Source organism: Penicillium alfredii (genome assembly GCF_028826965.1).
Source record: "Penicillium alfredii strain IBT 34128 chromosome Unknown utg000002l_segment0_segment0, whole genome shotgun sequence".
Taxonomy (NCBI): domain Eukaryota; kingdom Fungi; phylum Ascomycota; class Eurotiomycetes; order Eurotiales; family Aspergillaceae; genus Penicillium; species Penicillium alfredii.
Window position 1 is genome coordinate 175,167 of NW_026622699.1, and position 18,026 is coordinate 193,192.

At 44.5% G+C, this 18,026-nt stretch overlaps 6 protein-coding genes across 6 annotated transcripts; 4 read left to right on the forward strand and 2 right to left on the reverse strand.

Moving 5' to 3' along the window:
* Positions 1 to 549, forward strand: NUU61_001321 (uncharacterized protein; the record flags this gene model as incomplete). Its single annotated transcript, XM_056651903.1, has 1 exon — positions 1 to 549. One exon carries the CDS (start codon positions 1 to 3, stop codon positions 547 to 549), a length of 549 nt encoding a protein of 182 aa, XP_056515170.1.
* A 3,279-nt stretch (positions 550 to 3,828) lies between these two features.
* On the forward strand, positions 3,829 to 4,322 carry NUU61_001322 (uncharacterized protein; the record flags this gene model as incomplete). Its single annotated transcript, XM_056651904.1, has 2 exons — positions 3,829 to 4,198; positions 4,312 to 4,322. 2 exons carry the CDS (start codon positions 3,829 to 3,831, stop codon positions 4,320 to 4,322), a joined length of 381 nt encoding a protein of 126 aa, XP_056515171.1.
* A 2,290-nt stretch (positions 4,323 to 6,612) lies between these two features.
* NUU61_001323 (uncharacterized protein) lies at positions 6,613 to 7,299 on the forward strand (the record flags this gene model as incomplete). The annotated part of the gene is made up of 1 exon (XM_056651905.1): positions 6,613 to 7,299. One exon carries the CDS (start codon positions 6,613 to 6,615, stop codon positions 7,297 to 7,299), a length of 687 nt encoding a protein of 228 aa, XP_056515172.1.
* Positions 7,300 to 8,096: 797 nt separating this feature from the next.
* Positions 8,097 to 8,450, reverse strand: NUU61_001324 (uncharacterized protein; the record flags this gene model as incomplete). Its single annotated transcript, XM_056651906.1, has 2 exons — positions 8,097 to 8,143; positions 8,189 to 8,450. The coding sequence occupies 2 exons, from the start codon at positions 8,448 to 8,450 to the stop codon at positions 8,097 to 8,099; spliced, it is 309 nt and encodes a 102-aa protein (XP_056515173.1).
* Positions 8,451 to 12,365: 3,915 nt separating this feature from the next.
* NUU61_001325 (uncharacterized protein) lies at positions 12,366 to 14,101 on the reverse strand (the record flags this gene model as incomplete). The annotated part of the gene is made up of 2 exons (XM_056651907.1): positions 12,366 to 13,243; positions 13,309 to 14,101. 2 exons carry the CDS (start codon positions 14,099 to 14,101, stop codon positions 12,366 to 12,368), a joined length of 1,671 nt encoding a protein of 556 aa, XP_056515174.1.
* Positions 14,102 to 15,973: 1,872 nt separating this feature from the next.
* On the forward strand, positions 15,974 to 17,775 carry NUU61_001326 (VID27-domain-containing protein; the record flags this gene model as incomplete). The annotated part of the gene is made up of 3 exons (XM_056651908.1): positions 15,974 to 16,861; positions 16,948 to 17,631; positions 17,737 to 17,775. 3 exons carry the CDS (start codon positions 15,974 to 15,976, stop codon positions 17,773 to 17,775), a joined length of 1,611 nt encoding a protein of 536 aa, XP_056515175.1.
* Positions 17,776 to 18,026: the final 251 nt, after the last annotated feature.

Consider the following 18,026-nt stretch of genomic DNA (forward strand, 5'->3'; position numbering starts at 1 on the left):
ATGGGGAAAAGGCACTATCAATTGAAACCCCATCATTTAAGGCGCCTTGTTACCCATATCGAAAAGGGCGGCATTTTAGATGGCCACGCAGATGTCCCAGAAGCTGTGCGTGAACATATATATATAGAGGAGCAGCAAAAGCTCGAGAAAAAAAGTCGCCAAGGTGTTGGAAACATCATGCCCTACCCTCCAATCAATATTAATGTCCTGCCATCGCAAGCTTCCACATCTGGGATAGATGGTTCACTCCCCAAGGTATCAATGGACCCAATGGATATCCCGCTTGAGATTCTTGGACTTAGAGATGAAGCAGTGAAGAAATATGTCGAGTGGCATATGCCCAATGAGACCAATGAGACCCTCAAGGCTGGATACCGACAAATCTGCAATGTGATGCTCGAGAATGGACTTGACCTTGAGCAGATCTACAAAGACCAAGACCCGGCCTTTTTCATCAAGAAGGGGGTCCAGTTAGGTGTTGCTCGACTTTTTGTGGACGACATTCAGGACTGGGCTGAGAAGGCAGTCCGAATCCACAACATAGTGTAGCTATTTATTATGTCATCCGGGTGTTTTAATATATTGAGAATAATGGATAATTTGGTTTCCTCAACGTTATCGCACCCCTATTTGCCCATCATACCACTAAGAGAAAAACGGAGACGATACATTTGAATTTTATCCCACGCACTATATTCACCAACTAGGTATGACTGTGGAACTACTCTGAAAGGTGGCCATAGAGTTTATTTTGCTAAGCGCACTATGTATCTGAAATGCTACAGCTGAACTGAATGGTGATAATAGGGCCGGATAATGAATCCTTTCTTCCAGGGCTTGCATTTTCAGCTGTTTGCTTGATCCTAGATTCCAATAGTTTGATAGTGTTGAACATCAGACCATTAACGATGCGCTTCCCAGAATTTATCTTTAAGCAGATAACTTTAACAGAATATACTGTGATATTCAAAATCAGATTCCCCGACATACAATTTGGACAACATATTAGACTTTGAGTCGGATAAGTTAGTATAATTTGATGAACCACACCTTCGGGATGTGATAAACGGCCAGTTTAGACAGACAGGGTGTCACCACTTGGCAAGGCACCCGTTTTCTGTTTCACTTCAACCAACGATATCAGATCCTACCATAGTATGCCCAGAATAGGAGGCGGTTGGTGCAAAAGAAGCGAGCGCTAGAGGCTATTTCTGGCACGTAGGTCTACAAAATCTCAAGATTTAGCGTGACTTTCGGTCTGTGCTGTAAATAATAAATTGCTCAGGTTGAATATGGCCCTAGGCCAGGGCCAGACTGTGTCCACTTCGGTCTGTGCACCACACTAATTGACCAGCCCTTTCCTTCTATTTTTGAAGTATCTGTCCGTAGTAGCACGGATGCTAGGCAGATTCCGACGGCTTCGTGTGTGGCAAACATATCGCGCTCAAATAGCGTGCAGCACGTTGGCAAACGTGGTCTTGTTTCTCAACTCCTGGAACTGAGCTTGAATGGAAAGTTGGTTCTGTCGGGGTAGAGTATTCCTGAGCTTGTTTGTACCAACCCGTTGGGTATTGTGGCATTGGATGGGCGGGTACAGGGGGGAGATCTGTCGAGTGTCCTGATAACCTTTGACTTGGTATTGATTTGTTGTTTTTGCTGGAAGCAGGATAAGTTTTAATTAGTGGATAGCTGGAGTTCCTTGCACTTACAAAGGATATTTTTGGATATTTCTCCAAGCACACAGAATAGGCTCTTTCTGCGCCATCTCTTGAACTGACAGAGGATTCATCGATCTCAACAGAAGGGAATTAAAGTTCCCATCTTTTCCATTGACAATCCACTGCATGCAGAACTCGAATAATCTTGGATAATAGCCGGCAGATGCCCAATCAATAAGGCAAAGAGACCCGTCCTCCTGCCATAAGATGTTCCGAGGTGCTATATCCAGATGACAAAGCACGAGATCGCAGCCCTGCAAAGTCAGTTTCGGATTATGCGCGAAAAGTCGGCTATTAAACCACTTCTCCATTTCCTCAAGACTATTGAAGACGAGATCTTCAGTGTCAGGAAATAGAAGCCCACGACAAGGTCTTCCGTAGAGCGATCCAGGAACATTATGCCGCAACGATGCGAAATAATTAAGCACGCTCGCAACCCTCTGTAAAGCGCCAACGTCTTCCAGTGGATCGATGACCTTTCCCTCAATAAACTCCATCACAATATAGCCCCAACCCCGCTCATCAGAAAAGAAATCATACACACGTGGGATGCGAACTATGCGGCTGTCCACAAGTTCATACGCTATCCTTTGATTTTCGGCCTCGTCTCTCGTCACATCAGGGCCCCATTTGACGACTTGATCGTCAGAGATTTTGATAATTCGCTTTCCGTATTGGCTGATAATACTATCAGGTAATGGATTTGCACAACAGGCGATCACAGAGGCTCGATGGAGGTCTTCGGGAAGGGCCATAATGCTGTAATGGGGTTGCATGAGAAAACACGGTTACTTTGCAGACCCTATATTAAAGACAAGGGAAAGAAGAAGGGGGAGTTCGGATGTTGGGTATCAAACCAGTCTGAGATATGACAAGGGAAAAGTGCTCGGGGAAGGCGAGATATAATTTCCAGTGCGGATTCGTGTGAGAGGGTGAAGGTCAGCACAGGTTGAGGTCACCGCAGTACACGGTGCATTTGAACCCCAACAGGGTCCGGGAAGACCGGACTTACAATATTCCACTAGCCCACTACACTAGCCACCCTGGCCCAGGGTATTGATCGGGGCACCACATCGGGTATTGATAGGGGTACGCACTACATTTTCTTATGTAATATCGATTTTGGCTTATATAATATTTTTTCATCTACTTTCATCACTATAGCAACCATATACTTTATATATACTCTATCTTCTGCTTCATCTCTTTTTCTGCTCTACCATAACCCTACTAGTTTAATATACAGCGAATCTATGCTAGTAGGGCTACCCTAGAGGCCCCGCTTGGTATATAGACTAATCATTGGACGAGTACTATGGGTTACCATGCAAGCATCGAATTGCTGCTATAATTGAGCAAAAAGCAGCAACCCCATTAGCTGAAATTCATCCATTTTGGCGAATTGGGATCGAAGATTCATCTGATATTGCCTGGCAGCCCCTACTGAATCCCCGAATTCAGCCTGCTACTCTCCCAAAAAGGCAATCCACGCAGATATCAGATAGGAGCGAAGGGTTTGAGCCAATCAAAAAAAAGAAGGCCCTACCAAAGTGTTCGAATTGCGGCGAAATTGGGCATACATGTCGAAGTTGCCCTATTGCCAAATAGGGTAATCTGTTTTTGGTGGTTAGGATAAGAGGATCATGTGATTAGAGATATGGTTGAAAATTATCATGTGATTAGAAAATAGATCAAAAAAATTATTACATAAGCGTTTTGGGGCCCCTATCAATACCCACAAGCCATTATTGAACTTTAACCAGATAAGTTTCTCTGGGTTAACTATTTCATTAACGGCCAGATTCATTATGCCATTCTATATTCCTAGGAGCTATGCTGCCTATACCCGTTGCCGCCCAATCAATGAAATCAAGTTTCACCTTTGGAACGCCTCCACTCGGTTCGTTGGTGGTTGCAGGGTTCGTAAGATTTACACTAGTGACTATAGCGTGGACACCTTTGTTCGAAGATATGATGCGTCATTTTCTGATCCCTGCAGTCGCTGAGCCCTCCGACAGATATAAATTCACCAAGAAGGCCATCAACTCAGGCTAACTTACCTTGACAATGTACCGTCAGTATCTTATCATTCGATAATTATCTTTCTACAATGCCGTCGCATCCATTGTCCCCGCAAGAGGTTCAGGCAGACACCACGTCAGTCACGAACGTCCGTGTTGTGGTGCACACCCTTGGTGCGGCTGGTCCAAACACCAGCGATAATCATTGGTCAATTTACTTGCTTCATCCTGATGGGGTGTCGTCAACTCGCATCAACATGAGGGCCGAGTTTGATGATCCGACAGGGATCCTTGAGTGGACCAAACACGCCTACATCCAAACTACATCTGCGATCAAGTTTTGGGACTTTCCAGTTGCGGCAGGAATCAATGTATTATACTTCGCACGTCTCATCTATACGCTTCGTCGTGATAGATATGAAATGTCCGGGGGGGGGGGTCGGGTTGCCGGTGGTGGGTGTAAGTTTAGAGAAACCTTCAAGAACATTCCTATGCTAATTCGTCAAAACAGCTACAACATTATATCCGATATAGCACAGAAAAGCTATGTCCACTCTAGTGCCCCCAGCCAGATTTGGCCTGAATTATTATATCTCTATCACACGCACAAGGAGCGAAGGGCACTGCACATGGTTCGAGGGGAGTTCTGTTAGAGAACTTGCGAAATCAAGCAAGGGTGTACATGGTTTCTCGGTCGACGAAGCTGGCGGGAAGTGAAGGAATTAGTTGTTGTTGTTTTTTTTTTTTTTTTTTTCCTTAAATCTTTTTGCCCAGCGGTCTAGTCAAGACTATTGATTTCACTATGCTGATTCATTCGTTTACTGTATGTTCCATAGGAAGCGACGAGCAGTTCCAATTTAAATCCCTCACTAAACCCAGAAGCTAGAGAATGGGCTTTGTCACTACAGCGGAGAAATATATTCTAGTTAAATAGCATGGCTGGGACAGGGAAATCCACCATCTGTCGAACAACGGCAAGATATCTTAGCCAGATTTCTGAAGGAAGGACATAGTTAGAGCCTGAAATTGTACAAACCACTCAATTTAATTCAAAAATGCACCTTAAAGGGGCATGGCAGCAATATATGGATACCCAGACAAGAAAAAACACCGCCCGCAAATTAACGCCCACTTTGCTCGTTCTAAACTATACTACCCGTCCAAAAGTCTGCCGACACTCACTATATTCCCTGCAAAACTTGGTGATTTTAATCATAAATATCTTAACAAATTTATATGATATACTATTTTTAAATTATTTTTAAATATTAAATAATTGGTACACAATTAACTTTTATATATAATACTTTTTGTCTGGGTTTTTTTCTTAAAGGGCTGTACGCCGTCAAAGATAGGTAAAATTAAGAAAATCTATTTTTTGTATAGGAACACTAACAAAAATTTCGACAAAATTTGCCTGATTTCAGACTTTCTACTTTAAAGAACTACCGTTTTATAAATTTAGATATAATCTATAAAGTAATATATAGACTCTACTATTAAATAATTTTCTGATTGCAGATTCTTTAATCCTTACTATAACCTGGATGGCGACAAAGGAGTCCTCAAGGAGAGGCTTTTAGCAGTTGCAAATGCCGAGTACGCATCTAGAATTGGATCGTGGGTGTTCAATGAGAATATTAATTTCTCTTAAAAGGAGTACTGCGCATAATTACGCGAAATTCATTTATTGAAAGCAAAGAGACCGCTTATGTGTTCGGAACGATGTGTATCTGACTGAGGAAATACTGGCTGCCTCTACCAGCAGGTAAATATGAGTCTCAGAGAGCACTAGGGGAGCCTGAAAAAGCAGAACTACTGAGGGGAAAGAGCGCAGAAGAGAGAATTAAATTATCTGTCTGTAGGAGAGAAGAGAAGCTATCTGCTACATACCTACACTTCTCTGCAGAACTACAGCGGGCGGTCAGGGGGCGGTGGATAACTGCTGGCAGAACATCAGTCTCAACACTTCTCTGCTGGAGATTTTCATAGTCCCTAGTCCTACCTACCCCCCAGATTCTCCAGTCCGTAGAAGGTGTTACGGAACACACTATATAGAGGCGGTGGGGAACCATAATCAACAGAGTTTATCATTTTGAGCCTTTTTGGTCTAGCGGTTTTGAGGTTCCCCGTACTACTCCATAACAGAAGGAGCCGTCTCGTCCGGTTTGCCAATTCATCATCACTACATCGCCGATTGGTTAACCGTTCAGAATCATCTGTATTTATGCTAGTAATAGAGAGGTTGCTGTAAGACTGTATTGTAAAAACCAGCATTTCTTTTTGCACTATTCCTTCGCGACCGGGAAACCATAATATTTAATTTGGGAAAAATATTGGTTAATTATCATCTCGGCTGGGCAAAAACAACATGTTGACCATTTGAGTGGCTAGATGTATGATTTATTAACCACACCTTCTCCATTGGGGTCCGTGCATTTCCTATTAGTTTCGCATCTTGGGGCACCCAGCTGAGGGGGCCCCAAAAGTCGGCGTAATATTCCACCGATTTTTGGGGCCCGCTCAGTATTTTTTGGGGCCCCTCAGCTGGGATGCCCGAATCCGTGTCGGGTTACAGCCAGGGGCCCCAAAAAATGCCAAGAGGGGTCCAACAGTCGGGAGAATATTACGCCGAAATTTTTGGCCCCCGGTCGACTCAGTGAGCTGGGGAGGTCCAAAAATTTCGGCGTAATATTCTCCCGACTGTTGGACCCCTCTTGGCATTTTTTGGGGCCCCTGGCTGTAACCCGTGCCGATCCGACTCGTGAATCCACCAGCGACCTACAGCAACTATTTTCATCTTTCGATTTCAACATTTGAGAAGAAAAAGAGCCCAACTAAGAGAAATGGGAGAAGAAAAAGCAGGAGGGAACATGGAGGAGGATAGGAACAGGAAATGGGCGATGGCATTCACGGCCCGGATGAGACAGATTGTCCCTGGTCTCTTCCTTGGGAATGTCAAGGCATCATTCAAACGAGATATGCTTCGAGAGAATCGCATCAATGCTATAGTCTCCCTCACTGATGCCCGGTGGGTGTGGTGGAATACCACTACAAGGGAGGCAGGTGTTCCAGAGCATCGTCACAAATGGGTTCAGTGTGCGGATTCATCAACGCAGGACCTTTTGGCCGACATGAGTGACATCTGCGACTTCATCGACCAGATGGCATCGCCTGCCCTTTTCTCATCATCCTCCTTACCCGTCGAATATAGGCACGAATCGAATGAGCCGCGCAATTCACCTTCGGAGGCCATATTAATCCACTGTGATCTTGGGATATCACGCTCGCCAACGATCATTGTTGCCTATCTCATGCGCAAATACTGTCTTAAGCGAAATGAAATATTAGCATTTGTTCAATCAAAGCAGAAAGTCAAGCCGAGTGCTAATTTTACTCGTCAACTCCAAGTTTGGGAGGATGTGGGCTATCAAGTATGGGAAAATGAGGAGAAAACTGTCGCGAAAGCACCATACCAAGTGTTTTTGAATGATCGGGCTACTATTTTGGAGAAGAAGGGGCTCACAGGAAATGAGCTTCTCGCACCCCAGAACCTGTAATGAGTTAATTGACAGAAGTCATATACATGTACCTACCTCTTTGACTGGCTAATATATAATATCGAATATGACGCATTTAGGGATTCTATTGGCATTGTGCTCAGATGCAGGCCACCCGCCTGTCCAACTAGACATCTATAGGGTAATAGCAGCGCTGCCTTTGAAGTCTTTCAGGCTATTTGATGCTAATGCCAACATTAGGCATGGATGATACACCGTTTTCATTGGCAGTCGCACTCGTGCTGACCCCTATCCACTATACACAACCAGAGAATCCGCGTAGACCTGAAAGGGCGAAATAGTTCAACGCTGCCAATATTTTTTTTTAATTAGTACAGGACTCGAGGCTACTCGGCACCACTGAAAAACTTAGCCATCTCTCTAACCCACTATTTGAGGAGTTTGAGCTGGGAGGCAATGATTGAACAGACTCTTGATGTGTGGCTTCCTCTTCTCCTTATGTTGATTATTCTTGTCGTTGCTACCCAGATACACAGTCGATACTTAGTTGTTCTGTGTGACTGGGGCCTCCGTGACACCACTACCATAAAATTGTTTGGATTGATTGCACAATAACATGTTTTATGGGACAGAGTGCCTAATGTAAATGTCGCCCCCGTATTCACGTACAGTAAAAGGCAAGAGACCCCAGAGGGATAATAAGATCACACCCGGAGCAAGGTAGTAGCCCGTAGAAAATAGATATCGAGATCATAGTACTGTATGCATTTTGCAGCTGACGCACTTCAATCCGACGATAACCCAAGACCTGGCGCTAATCAAGATTGCTTATCCATTTAATCCAGGCTTGACAAGGGAGTAGTCGTTCGGCTGTTAGGCTCTTCTGCAGAGTTTTAGTCATATTACCTCTAATGAATGAAGAACTTACGATTGACGAATTTAAATATGACACCTTGGTATGTCTCAGCCCGACCAGAACCATTCGCAGCGAGATTTTTCAGCCAGCTTTTCAGAGAAGGCAAGCCCAGGTTGACCTGTTTTTTGCCAGAAGTAGACTGTGCCCAAAGCGCCATCGTTGAAGTTTGAAGGATTTTTTCGGGCGTGGTGTCGACGAATGTTGTTCTATCCTCATTCTTATATTCACCCCCAAGTTGAGCGGTAAGGTCCTGGCATTGCTGGATATCCGACATGTTGGTAGAAAAGGGTCGAAGAATGTAATTTCTACTTGTAAATATCTGTCAATAGGGAATTGAGAGGCAAGAATTGTTATCCTTCAGTAGTTGGAAGAAGGCTGTATTTAAATCAAGGGAACCGTCACGTCCGTGACTATTTTCACATGTTTTTAAATTGCGCCTAGTGGGCGGCTAAAGAACCCATTTTATTAGTACATTAATAAAGGACCGTAATCTGTTTGCGAATGCGTTCTTTGCGATCGATCACGTCCGACTTGCATTATTGAAACGATGCCAATTTTGGCGATCCAGAAAGAAATTGACTTTCTATTTTGAGTGGCCCAGCTGGAATACCATCCTTACCAAGGAAGGCAGTAAGGTTCTGTATTCCATGTTTTCATGGGTTTTCCAATACGGGAATGAATTTTGGACAAATCCTTATGATTTGGCATTCCTTGAGGCAGTGCCCAAGAAGCCATTCAGCCAAACTAGACACTGCTAGCTGGCATACAACATTTTGAAAAAGTTCGGACTAAAACAGATGTGAATTGGCCGAAATCATGTTAATTCCTCTTTGATCGGTAAAAATCAACTAAGGTAGCGTAGGTTCGCGCTGCTGAAAGCTTTAGTGTATATATTCAACTGAGCAGTACACATTAGCTAGGGGCTGCGTACTGCCAATGCCATAAAAACAGTTAAGCAACTAGGGAAAGGCAACGTGCAAAATATTGTTGGTAGGGGAGGCACAAAATTGTCGAAGATAATAAACGAAAAGGTCAACCAGACGAGGGAGAAAAGAGTTAAGGGCGGGTGCAGAAAAGCAATTAATTCCCCCGTACCCTAGTGGACTCGAGAAGAAAGAAAATAGGGTGGTTAAAACGTCCTCTGCATGATGTGCATTGAATACGATTGGCTGAACATCCCTACCTGCGCTGATACCTCTTCTGAGATCACGTGCAGCTCCTAATGCCCTAGGACTCCCAAGTCTATGGCAAGAAACTGGTGACACGCGCTCCGCACGCAGATGCCCTGAAACCATGAAAGGGAAAGGCAAGGACAAGAAGTTAAATGTAATAAGATGCGAGAATTACAAGTGAGCATTGACCAATGAGGATGGATCCGTTGGTGTATCGCACTTGAGAAGAAGCTGCGTCAGGCGCTCTAAAGCCAGATCCTCGAGTCTGGAGAACAAGAACTGGTACGCAAAGCAATAAACCTTGGCTTGTATAAGAGCGATGTCACTAAGGCCCTCATCACAAGCCCTGGGCTCCTTCATGAACCCTGCTGCGGCTGTTTGCATAGTCTCTGCTGGCAAACCGACTTGCAAACACCGACTCAAAGGTGTTAACGGTCGTTCCGAAAGCCCTTCTAAGTTGGAGTCAGGTACCGATGACCCCGCTTTAGTAGAGAGAAGGGCTTGTTGCGCTGAAATGTATATTTGTTAACAGCGAAAATGATTAAAAGCGGGACTAGGGAATGCACCATTCTGATCATCGTCATTTCTTTCTTCAATTTGCTCACCAAAGAATGTCCGACCGCGTACATCGTAATCCTCAATGTAAAGATAGCTCAACGCGCATTCAACGGTTTCCTCATCGAATTCCGTCCAATCAATAGCCCCACTAGTACCATTCTTAATCCACTGGTCGCTGACACGAGCTTTCAATGCCGGTGAACCACACGACGAAATGACTCCAGGATGAACGTAGTAAACAATTTTATGAGGGCCAACAACGACTTAGACCGGGCAATCCTTGAATATACTTCATAAATATCAGCAAAAGACAGTGCAAAGTAAAGGGGCGTACCTACCTAGGGAATTGGTGGAAATTAGTACGTGATGCCATTGCTCAACGAACCCTGGATATTCAAAGCTGATATAAAGTATCGAGAGAATGTAATGTGGTCAAAGCAATTTCAACTCCAGCGAGCAGTGTATCTTGCTAGCGACTACCCCAAGGAGCGGTGTAGACCTGGAGTGTGATGGTCCTATGGTTCACGCTGTAGAATAGCCAAATCTGAGAAACCTCGTAACCGAAGAAAGTGGAATCTGGTGGTGGAAATGGGTCGGATTGTGTCGTCGAAACTGATGGCGGGGAAGATGTGTTGGCTTCAAAAACTAGTGAAAGAAATCTACCATGTCGCACAATGATTAGCTGCACAAAGGTGTGCGGTAGGACATAGGGCGGACGGCCCTGTGAATCATTTGAGGGTCAGTGGAGCAGTGGGAGATCCATAGTCAGATGGGCCCCGTAGAGGTCAACTCGCTAGGAGGAAGAATTCTCATCTATCCCTGGCCCTGATCTTCTACAAGGTAAGCACAGCCTTCTTAACCACGACTGGCGAGCGAAAATAAGAATATGAGAAGCATGGGGGGAAAGAGGGAAGCTAGACGGTGAAGCTGGCGATTTGGCCAGATCTGACCAGATCGCCAAATGTACAGAATGGTTCTACGTGGCTCCTTGTAGTATTACGTTTTATAACCACTCATTGCTAGCAATACAATAATTACAATATCCGGTTTGCCAAAATTATGAGGCGGTGGATCAACCCAGCCTGCTGTGGGCCGGATAGAAAACCAAACGTGTAAGGGCATGGAACACGTGAGGATCCAAATACCAGACCGAATTTTGGGTAGTTGCAACCCAGCGTCAAACTCAGCGTCAAACTCAGCCTCGCGCGACTGGCGGTTTGTAACCCTTTTCACTTCATTCCTCCGTTTCAGGGAATTTTTTCAACCTGTTGCTCGCTGAAGCCAAAGATGGCCATAGTAACTTGGCCTCGGAAGGCCATTGTTACGTGCCTTATTGCTCTGGCCACCAATTTCTTAGCCCGCTATTTTTGGATTCCGTTTATATATGGTACATGAAATATAACCTAGCTTTCAGATCAACTCTTCCTGCCATTTACTTGGGTGCCAGTCACGAGTAGGCAATAACATACTTGTACTGGATAACCCTGAAGAGCGCTCCTCTACGATGAGCCTATTCTAGTTAGTTAGTTATATAATGACACCAGGAAACCCAGGCAGCAGATTCAAGTTATCTCGCAAGATCTGCGCAATCATATAAAATGGTAGAAAAGTCCAATTTAAGTGTTTACACCTTTAACACAAAGCCGCAGAAAGTGGTGGAAAGGTGTTACGGGTCGAGTTCTGCCACAATAGCTGTGATGTCGCCTCTCCGTAGACGATTGCCGCCCATAAAATCGTTCTCGATCATGCACTTAACATGGGGGGTAAGGGAGGATTCAGGCCGGAAGCCGAACGGGCCACGAGTCGGGATTCGTTAAGGCGAGGGCGGTATTAGTCACTTTCCAGAAAAAGCCACCCGTCTCAAAGATCTCCAAGTTGAGTCCCATCATCCTGGCCCAACGTAAGCCTCCTAAGGTCCCCTCAAACTGCTAGAAATGAGACTACCCACTCTAGACTCCCAGGAGCCCCCACGGTTTTATGGTTGTCAAAATATCATTTCATGAAGTTATTAAGACGTTGTACATTCAAATGGTTTTCGCAAGTGGGCTTGTACTTCCAGGTTGACTCATTTCTATCCTACTCAGAATCCGTCAAGCTATCTAGCCCACCCTGATAACGATCAAAAAAGAGTGGATTACAGTCAGAGTCTTGGTCCAGAGACAAGGACTGTCGCAGAATGTTTGCTTTCTCGCACAGCTTCGCGTTGGTGTGGTCGACGTTAGCGCTAGAGATGGTCTCCATGATGGCCTGTAGCATGGGACGGTAGCAGTTGCGCACCCGAAGATGTTTTAGGTCTGATTCTGAAAGATGTATCATGGAAGAGAAAAATAGATTCCAATAAAAAGAATCATGGAACTCAGAGATGAATTTAATGGAGAGACACGCGAGTTATATACAAATGTATAACTTGGCTTCGCCAAACACCGAGTCGTTATGCATATTGCAAAAAATGTAAAACATCAAATCCCCACAACAAGAACCAGGGACAGCGTCCATAGTCTGGATGAAAGATTGACGGGGCCGGCGTTCGCATAGGTCAGGCTACGACTGGGTGTCTTCGTGGGAGCGTGTGTACTGGCTGAACCAAGCGCACCAGTTAAGGATGGCGTAATGTATTCGTGAGTCCTCGTAATCCGTGTTCCAGTAGAGGTGTCGAATGGTTGAGATATAGCGATAAACGACTGGGCTGTAGAGGGCCGTTGTGTTTGTGTTGAATCGTGGGACGATGAAGATGAGGAGTGATCATGCGACTGCTCACAATAGAAGACAAATTGCTGAAATTCTGGAAGCGTCTCAGCCGGAACATGAGACACGTGCGCCGTTTTAATGCAGGCTCGACATGCGCGGAGTAAGACCATAAAAGCCGAGTCGTCATCACAGAGGCTAGCCATTTTCCCTCTAGCTTCCGCTTCCAGCATAGCGTCATTACACTCATCGTAGCATTTCCCAGGAATCTGCATGGTCCAGTCCCGCCTATAGTTTATAGGCGAGGTATTCTGGTCCGTGTCGTTGAAGACACTGTAGTTTAGGCCAAATTCATGGGGGCTGAGGTTGAAATACCCCCAGGATGTATTGAATCGCCCAACTTGTTGGGACCACACAGGCTGGCCCCAGTGCTGCGGGGGGAGAAGCTTTGGGCTAGGAATACACTCATGCGGCGCGCAGTAGTACGTATCAGCAGGTGGTCCCGCTTCGAAATTGCATCCATTATCTTCAGCGCTATGTGAAGGATGGCAAAGATGACGAGGTGGACATCCCCAGGTGTAATCTGTCGGGAGGGCCGTGGCAGGTGTATAAGTGGGGTTTATAATCCGGCTCGGACAGATCGATATTGAGCCTAGATAGAATATCTCAGAAATCTGTTCTGTTCCGCTCTGTATCGTATAAGGTGGAAGGCCCTACTCGAGGAGGTTGGCTCTTGATAGGGACTAGGCCCTGTTTGTGATCTTAAGCTCGTATGACTGTTGCCCCCGCAAGCATCAACGCTATCGAATTCTGTATTATTAGCGCAATTTGAGGGCCTGACGGTGACCGAGTCCCCTGACTTCGGTACTTCAGTGTTGGCGTTGGGGATAATAGTGGTAGCATCCCCTGGCTGAGTCACGGTGAGCCACTCGGTCAGATATTGAACAGGCTGCGTTTCAACCACTGATTGTGTAATCGTTTTCGCCATTAACTCTGTCAAGACACTCTTCGATATGGCTGGTTTTACTGTGGTGATTGAACCGCTCGCAGTCACAGTATCGACTATGGTGCTGTATTCCCACGTGGTCACCGTGCTTGATTCCTCGGTGGCAGTTATAAGGTGAATCTCCGTGGTAGATGCGGAGCGCTGGCTCGAGGACTCTTCGGATTTGGAACTTCTTACATTTGCCGTAGTCGAAGTAGCCGTTGGAAGGGTCGTCAGAGGTAAAGAATCCGAATCCATTTCCTTGGCAGTAGTGCGTGGGAGAGACGACGTCTGTAGTGTGGTTTCGGTGGAAGAACAGTCCGTCGTATCAATAGTTGTCGATGTCCTTGTGATTGTTGTAACAGCCCTTTCCTGCAGCGAGATCATGGCATCGACAACCGGGGTGGCTCCCTCGTTCGACACAAGAGCTGCACTCTGTGCACAGCCGCCTGGTAAAACTCTCCTATTCACCGCTTGAAGCAATTGTAAAAGCATGGAACCACTAAACAGGAATGTGGCACGCATATTGATCAACGCAAGACACCTCTTATAGAGGCAAAGATCCCAGTTGAATGAACTCTTAGGTTATGCGGGTTTTCTTTTTGAATAAATTGTGGTTAGGATCCTGCGGATATTCTTGACCTGGCAGGACACGAAGGCTTTAAATACCTACCCGGTCAGGCCAAGACTCGGAGACTACAAATTCACTATGGCTTGACAAAAGTGCAGCAGTAACCGCCGTGTGGATAAAATATCACTAGTGGCAGAAAGCTCGATGGTCAGTACGTAAATTTCACAACGAAGAGACGAACCATTGGCTGTTATGTAAATACAAATCATTCCCTAGCAGTGACATGTATTCAGCTGGACGAATCTCTTACGCCTCTATTCATCAATCGTGACATTTCCCCCTTGATGGAAGCGAACCTCAGAAAACTAATAGATCAAGAATACTGGAAAAAATGTTTTCAAATCATTCTTCATATCCATACTATATACATAGATGTCCCCTTTTAGTGAAAACCTGTGCTTGTTTAAGTGGGGAGATTTGCCATTTTTTCTTCTTACAAACTCAATAGATATCTCTCATTCGTGTAAAATGATTGGGGGGGTATGTGAAAAGGAATTTAATCAAGTTTTAAACTCGAACATCTCAATGAAAATGGATCATATCTTCTTAAATCTATATTTATATAACTCTCTTTTAATCAAGATCGCTAAAATGCAACCGACCAACTTTATGTCTCAAAAATTAAATCGAATTATATAATAAATTTATTTTCTGGAAGAGGATTGTTTAATTATTATATCCATTAGATCTATATTTATAAAATTACGCGTGTTTAAAACAGAAGGTCTAAAATAAGACGAAGTTTTTAGAAAGTTTTGTTAGCGTTCTCAAATAAAAAATTTTCTTTTCAACTTTGCATACCTTCAACAACGTACAACTCCTGAAGAAAAAAAATCTAGCATCAAAATATTATATATTCATAACACCAATAAATCTATTGAGATATTTACAATTAAATTGTCGAGTTTGCGAGGATATTGTGAGCGGGGCAGACTTTTGGACGGGTAGCGTACACTGGACGGCTATTTCTTGTCGTAAGGGTTCTTCTTCCTGTTTTTATTTTTTTTTATAAAAAAATGATTGGCTTCTATTTGGATCCGAGGTTGACTGGAATATATTCTATTCTAAAAATACCCGAAATTCGAATTGCCGAAACATATATACTGGCAGTCTGACAATTTTAGTGCCCGCAGAGCAGGGCAAGAGATTCGTTCCAAACGATTATTGTCATTAGGACCAGATAGAAAAGTAATTATGTTGAATTACCTTTTCACTTCTGGTGAGTTGTCTACTTTGTAGTGTCTAGGGATTCCCACAAGAGTATAACTGATACTTGAGCCAATTCTTGTCTAGTGAAGAAGCTGTTTTGGAAAGAACCACGGGATGATATCGTTTCTGAGATTCCGCGAGGATCACTTTACTCATTCATCCCGTTTTCTGAAAATTCTCAGGATAGGCCCGTTCTTCACAATGATACATCACTTTCCATTATTCGAGATGGTCATATGAGTTTTAGACTAAAGGCCCAATGCAAAGACAGTGACCAATATGTGTTTATGATAGATAAGGCGATGGACATACACTGGGAGACCCATCCAAAGTGGGGAGTCCTGATATGGCATGATATCGAAGAGAAGCCACATGTGGAATGGAAATTTTACTTTGAGCCCTCTTCTGAATCAATGGAAAGGTTTGTGACAGTAATTACAAAGTGCCTGGAAACATCCAACTTCCGAGAATTCTTCGATAAAGTAGATCGACCCCGATCCAAGTCGCCCATCATACCAAAAAAGGAAAAACCCTCCTCGTCTCAAAAGCAGTCAGACATGGCACCCTTGTTGAAAGAGGAGCCCGAGGAGGATGGGATCCAGGTACAGGCAGAAGGGAGCCTTTATCAGTTTGATCCCGCTTCCAAAAGCTTTACCGCTATAAGCAGTAGGAATGTGGAAATCACTCTCTATTCCGCTGGCTCATGGACGTACTGGCTATGGATTACTCTTGAAAATGGGAGTGAACTCATCAATATTCGCATTGGGGGAGATTTGAACTACACCCAACTTGCTGGTGAATGTGCTTTTAGTTTCGCTACTTGCCGCCCTGACGAAGACCCCAAGTCATGGAAATTCAGTTTCGATGATAAAAATGGCGGCAGCCAGTTTATGAAGAAGTTATCAACTGCAGTCTGGCAGCAGCAACATGAAGTACGCCTGATTAAGGTTAGCAAGCCCGAGAAAAAACCCCTCGGCACTAAAATAGGGGGAACTGGGAACGCGGAAGATACGGGGGACACGGGGGAAACAGATGAGAGCTCGGATACCGAAGATGAGATAGATAGCGGAAATGACAGTTATCAGTGGAAAAGACAATGCAACAAGGAGCATTCTTCGAAAAAAAAGGATAATGTCACAAATTCGGGTGTTGCTGTTGGGTTGGACAGCACCTTTGTCATCCGGGGGTCCTCGTTAGGTGTATTCAGAAACCTGACTGAGGAAGGACAACTAGAATTTGAGACCAACGTTTCACGAATACAGGCCTTAACCGGGAAATATATCAAGCCTGCGAAAATCATGTTGTATAGGTGTGAACGCTTTATGATACTCCAGGAAGCAAATGAACCCAACCTCTTACATCAGATGAACCTGGAGATTGGGAAAATTGACGAAACTTGGTATTTTGGCCCCGAAAATTTGGTAGAGACCTTTGCCCCTGAAACGGTAAGGCGAGGAAAGCCTTTTTGCTCACTTGACAACTAGATACCGTATACATGAACACTTGCTGATATTTTCCTTATCCATAAAAGAAGTACGCACAGCTATATGATCATCGAACTTTAATCGGCGCGTCTCAAAACACCCTGTATCGAATCGATCCTCGGGAACCTCATGGAAAGATTGTGAGCAAGAAGTCCTATCGACATCCCAAAAAGTTTTCATCCTTGGCTTCAACTCCTCAAGGGTATCTTGCCGTAGGGTCGACATCGGGTGACATTCGACTATTCGACCGCATCGGTGTCATTGCGAAAACCCATATCCCAAAGCTCGATGAGAAGATCCGTGGTATCGATGTATCAAATGACGGTCGTTGGGTGCTTGCCACATGCTCCTCATGCCTTCTTCTCGTCGACTCTCAACCAAATGAAATGGGAAATGCAGGGATTAATGGTTTTCGGCAACGTTTTCCGCACAAGTACAAACCCCAGCCGTTGAGGCTCAGATTAAAAGAGAATGACATTAAACGCTTCGGACTCGAACTAATGAAATTTACCCACGCTCGCTTTATTAGCGACACGGAAGGAGTGTACATAAGTAGCTCCACAGGAAGTTTCCTCGTGATGTGGGATTTGCAACAAGTGTTGGCCAAGCGGACATACCCATATAGGATTCTTCCGCTGGAAAATACGGTTGTTGGGACTGAGGGATTACCAAGTCTCGGGGATCGAGTTGTTGTTGCTGGCACCAATACTGTTAATATGTTCTCTAGGACTGTAGGTAACTATTGGAGCCAAGATATAGTGAAGAGTTTTCGTTAGCTTGGCGGTCTGCGCATGAGGCTTTGAAAAAAAAACATGTTAAGACTGTCAGTTAGCCAGGATGAGTCGTTGAATTTGGATCTCCATGTCACCATTTGAGAAGCGGATCACCCCGTTTGCAAGTTTCATTCAAAACGTATCGCCTCAATAAACGAGGAAGGCAAGAAAGACAAGGTTATCTAAATCAGAAACTTGGTAACTGTCGGTGGTATTATAGAGTAGCTAGAAAATTTACCATCTTGACATCGAAGCTTCTTGTTCGTGGGAGGTCTGGTAGCATTATTATTGATGAAACTTTACTCATAGGATTCAAAGCTTCCCGGAGGTTTAAAAGACACTGTTTACATACA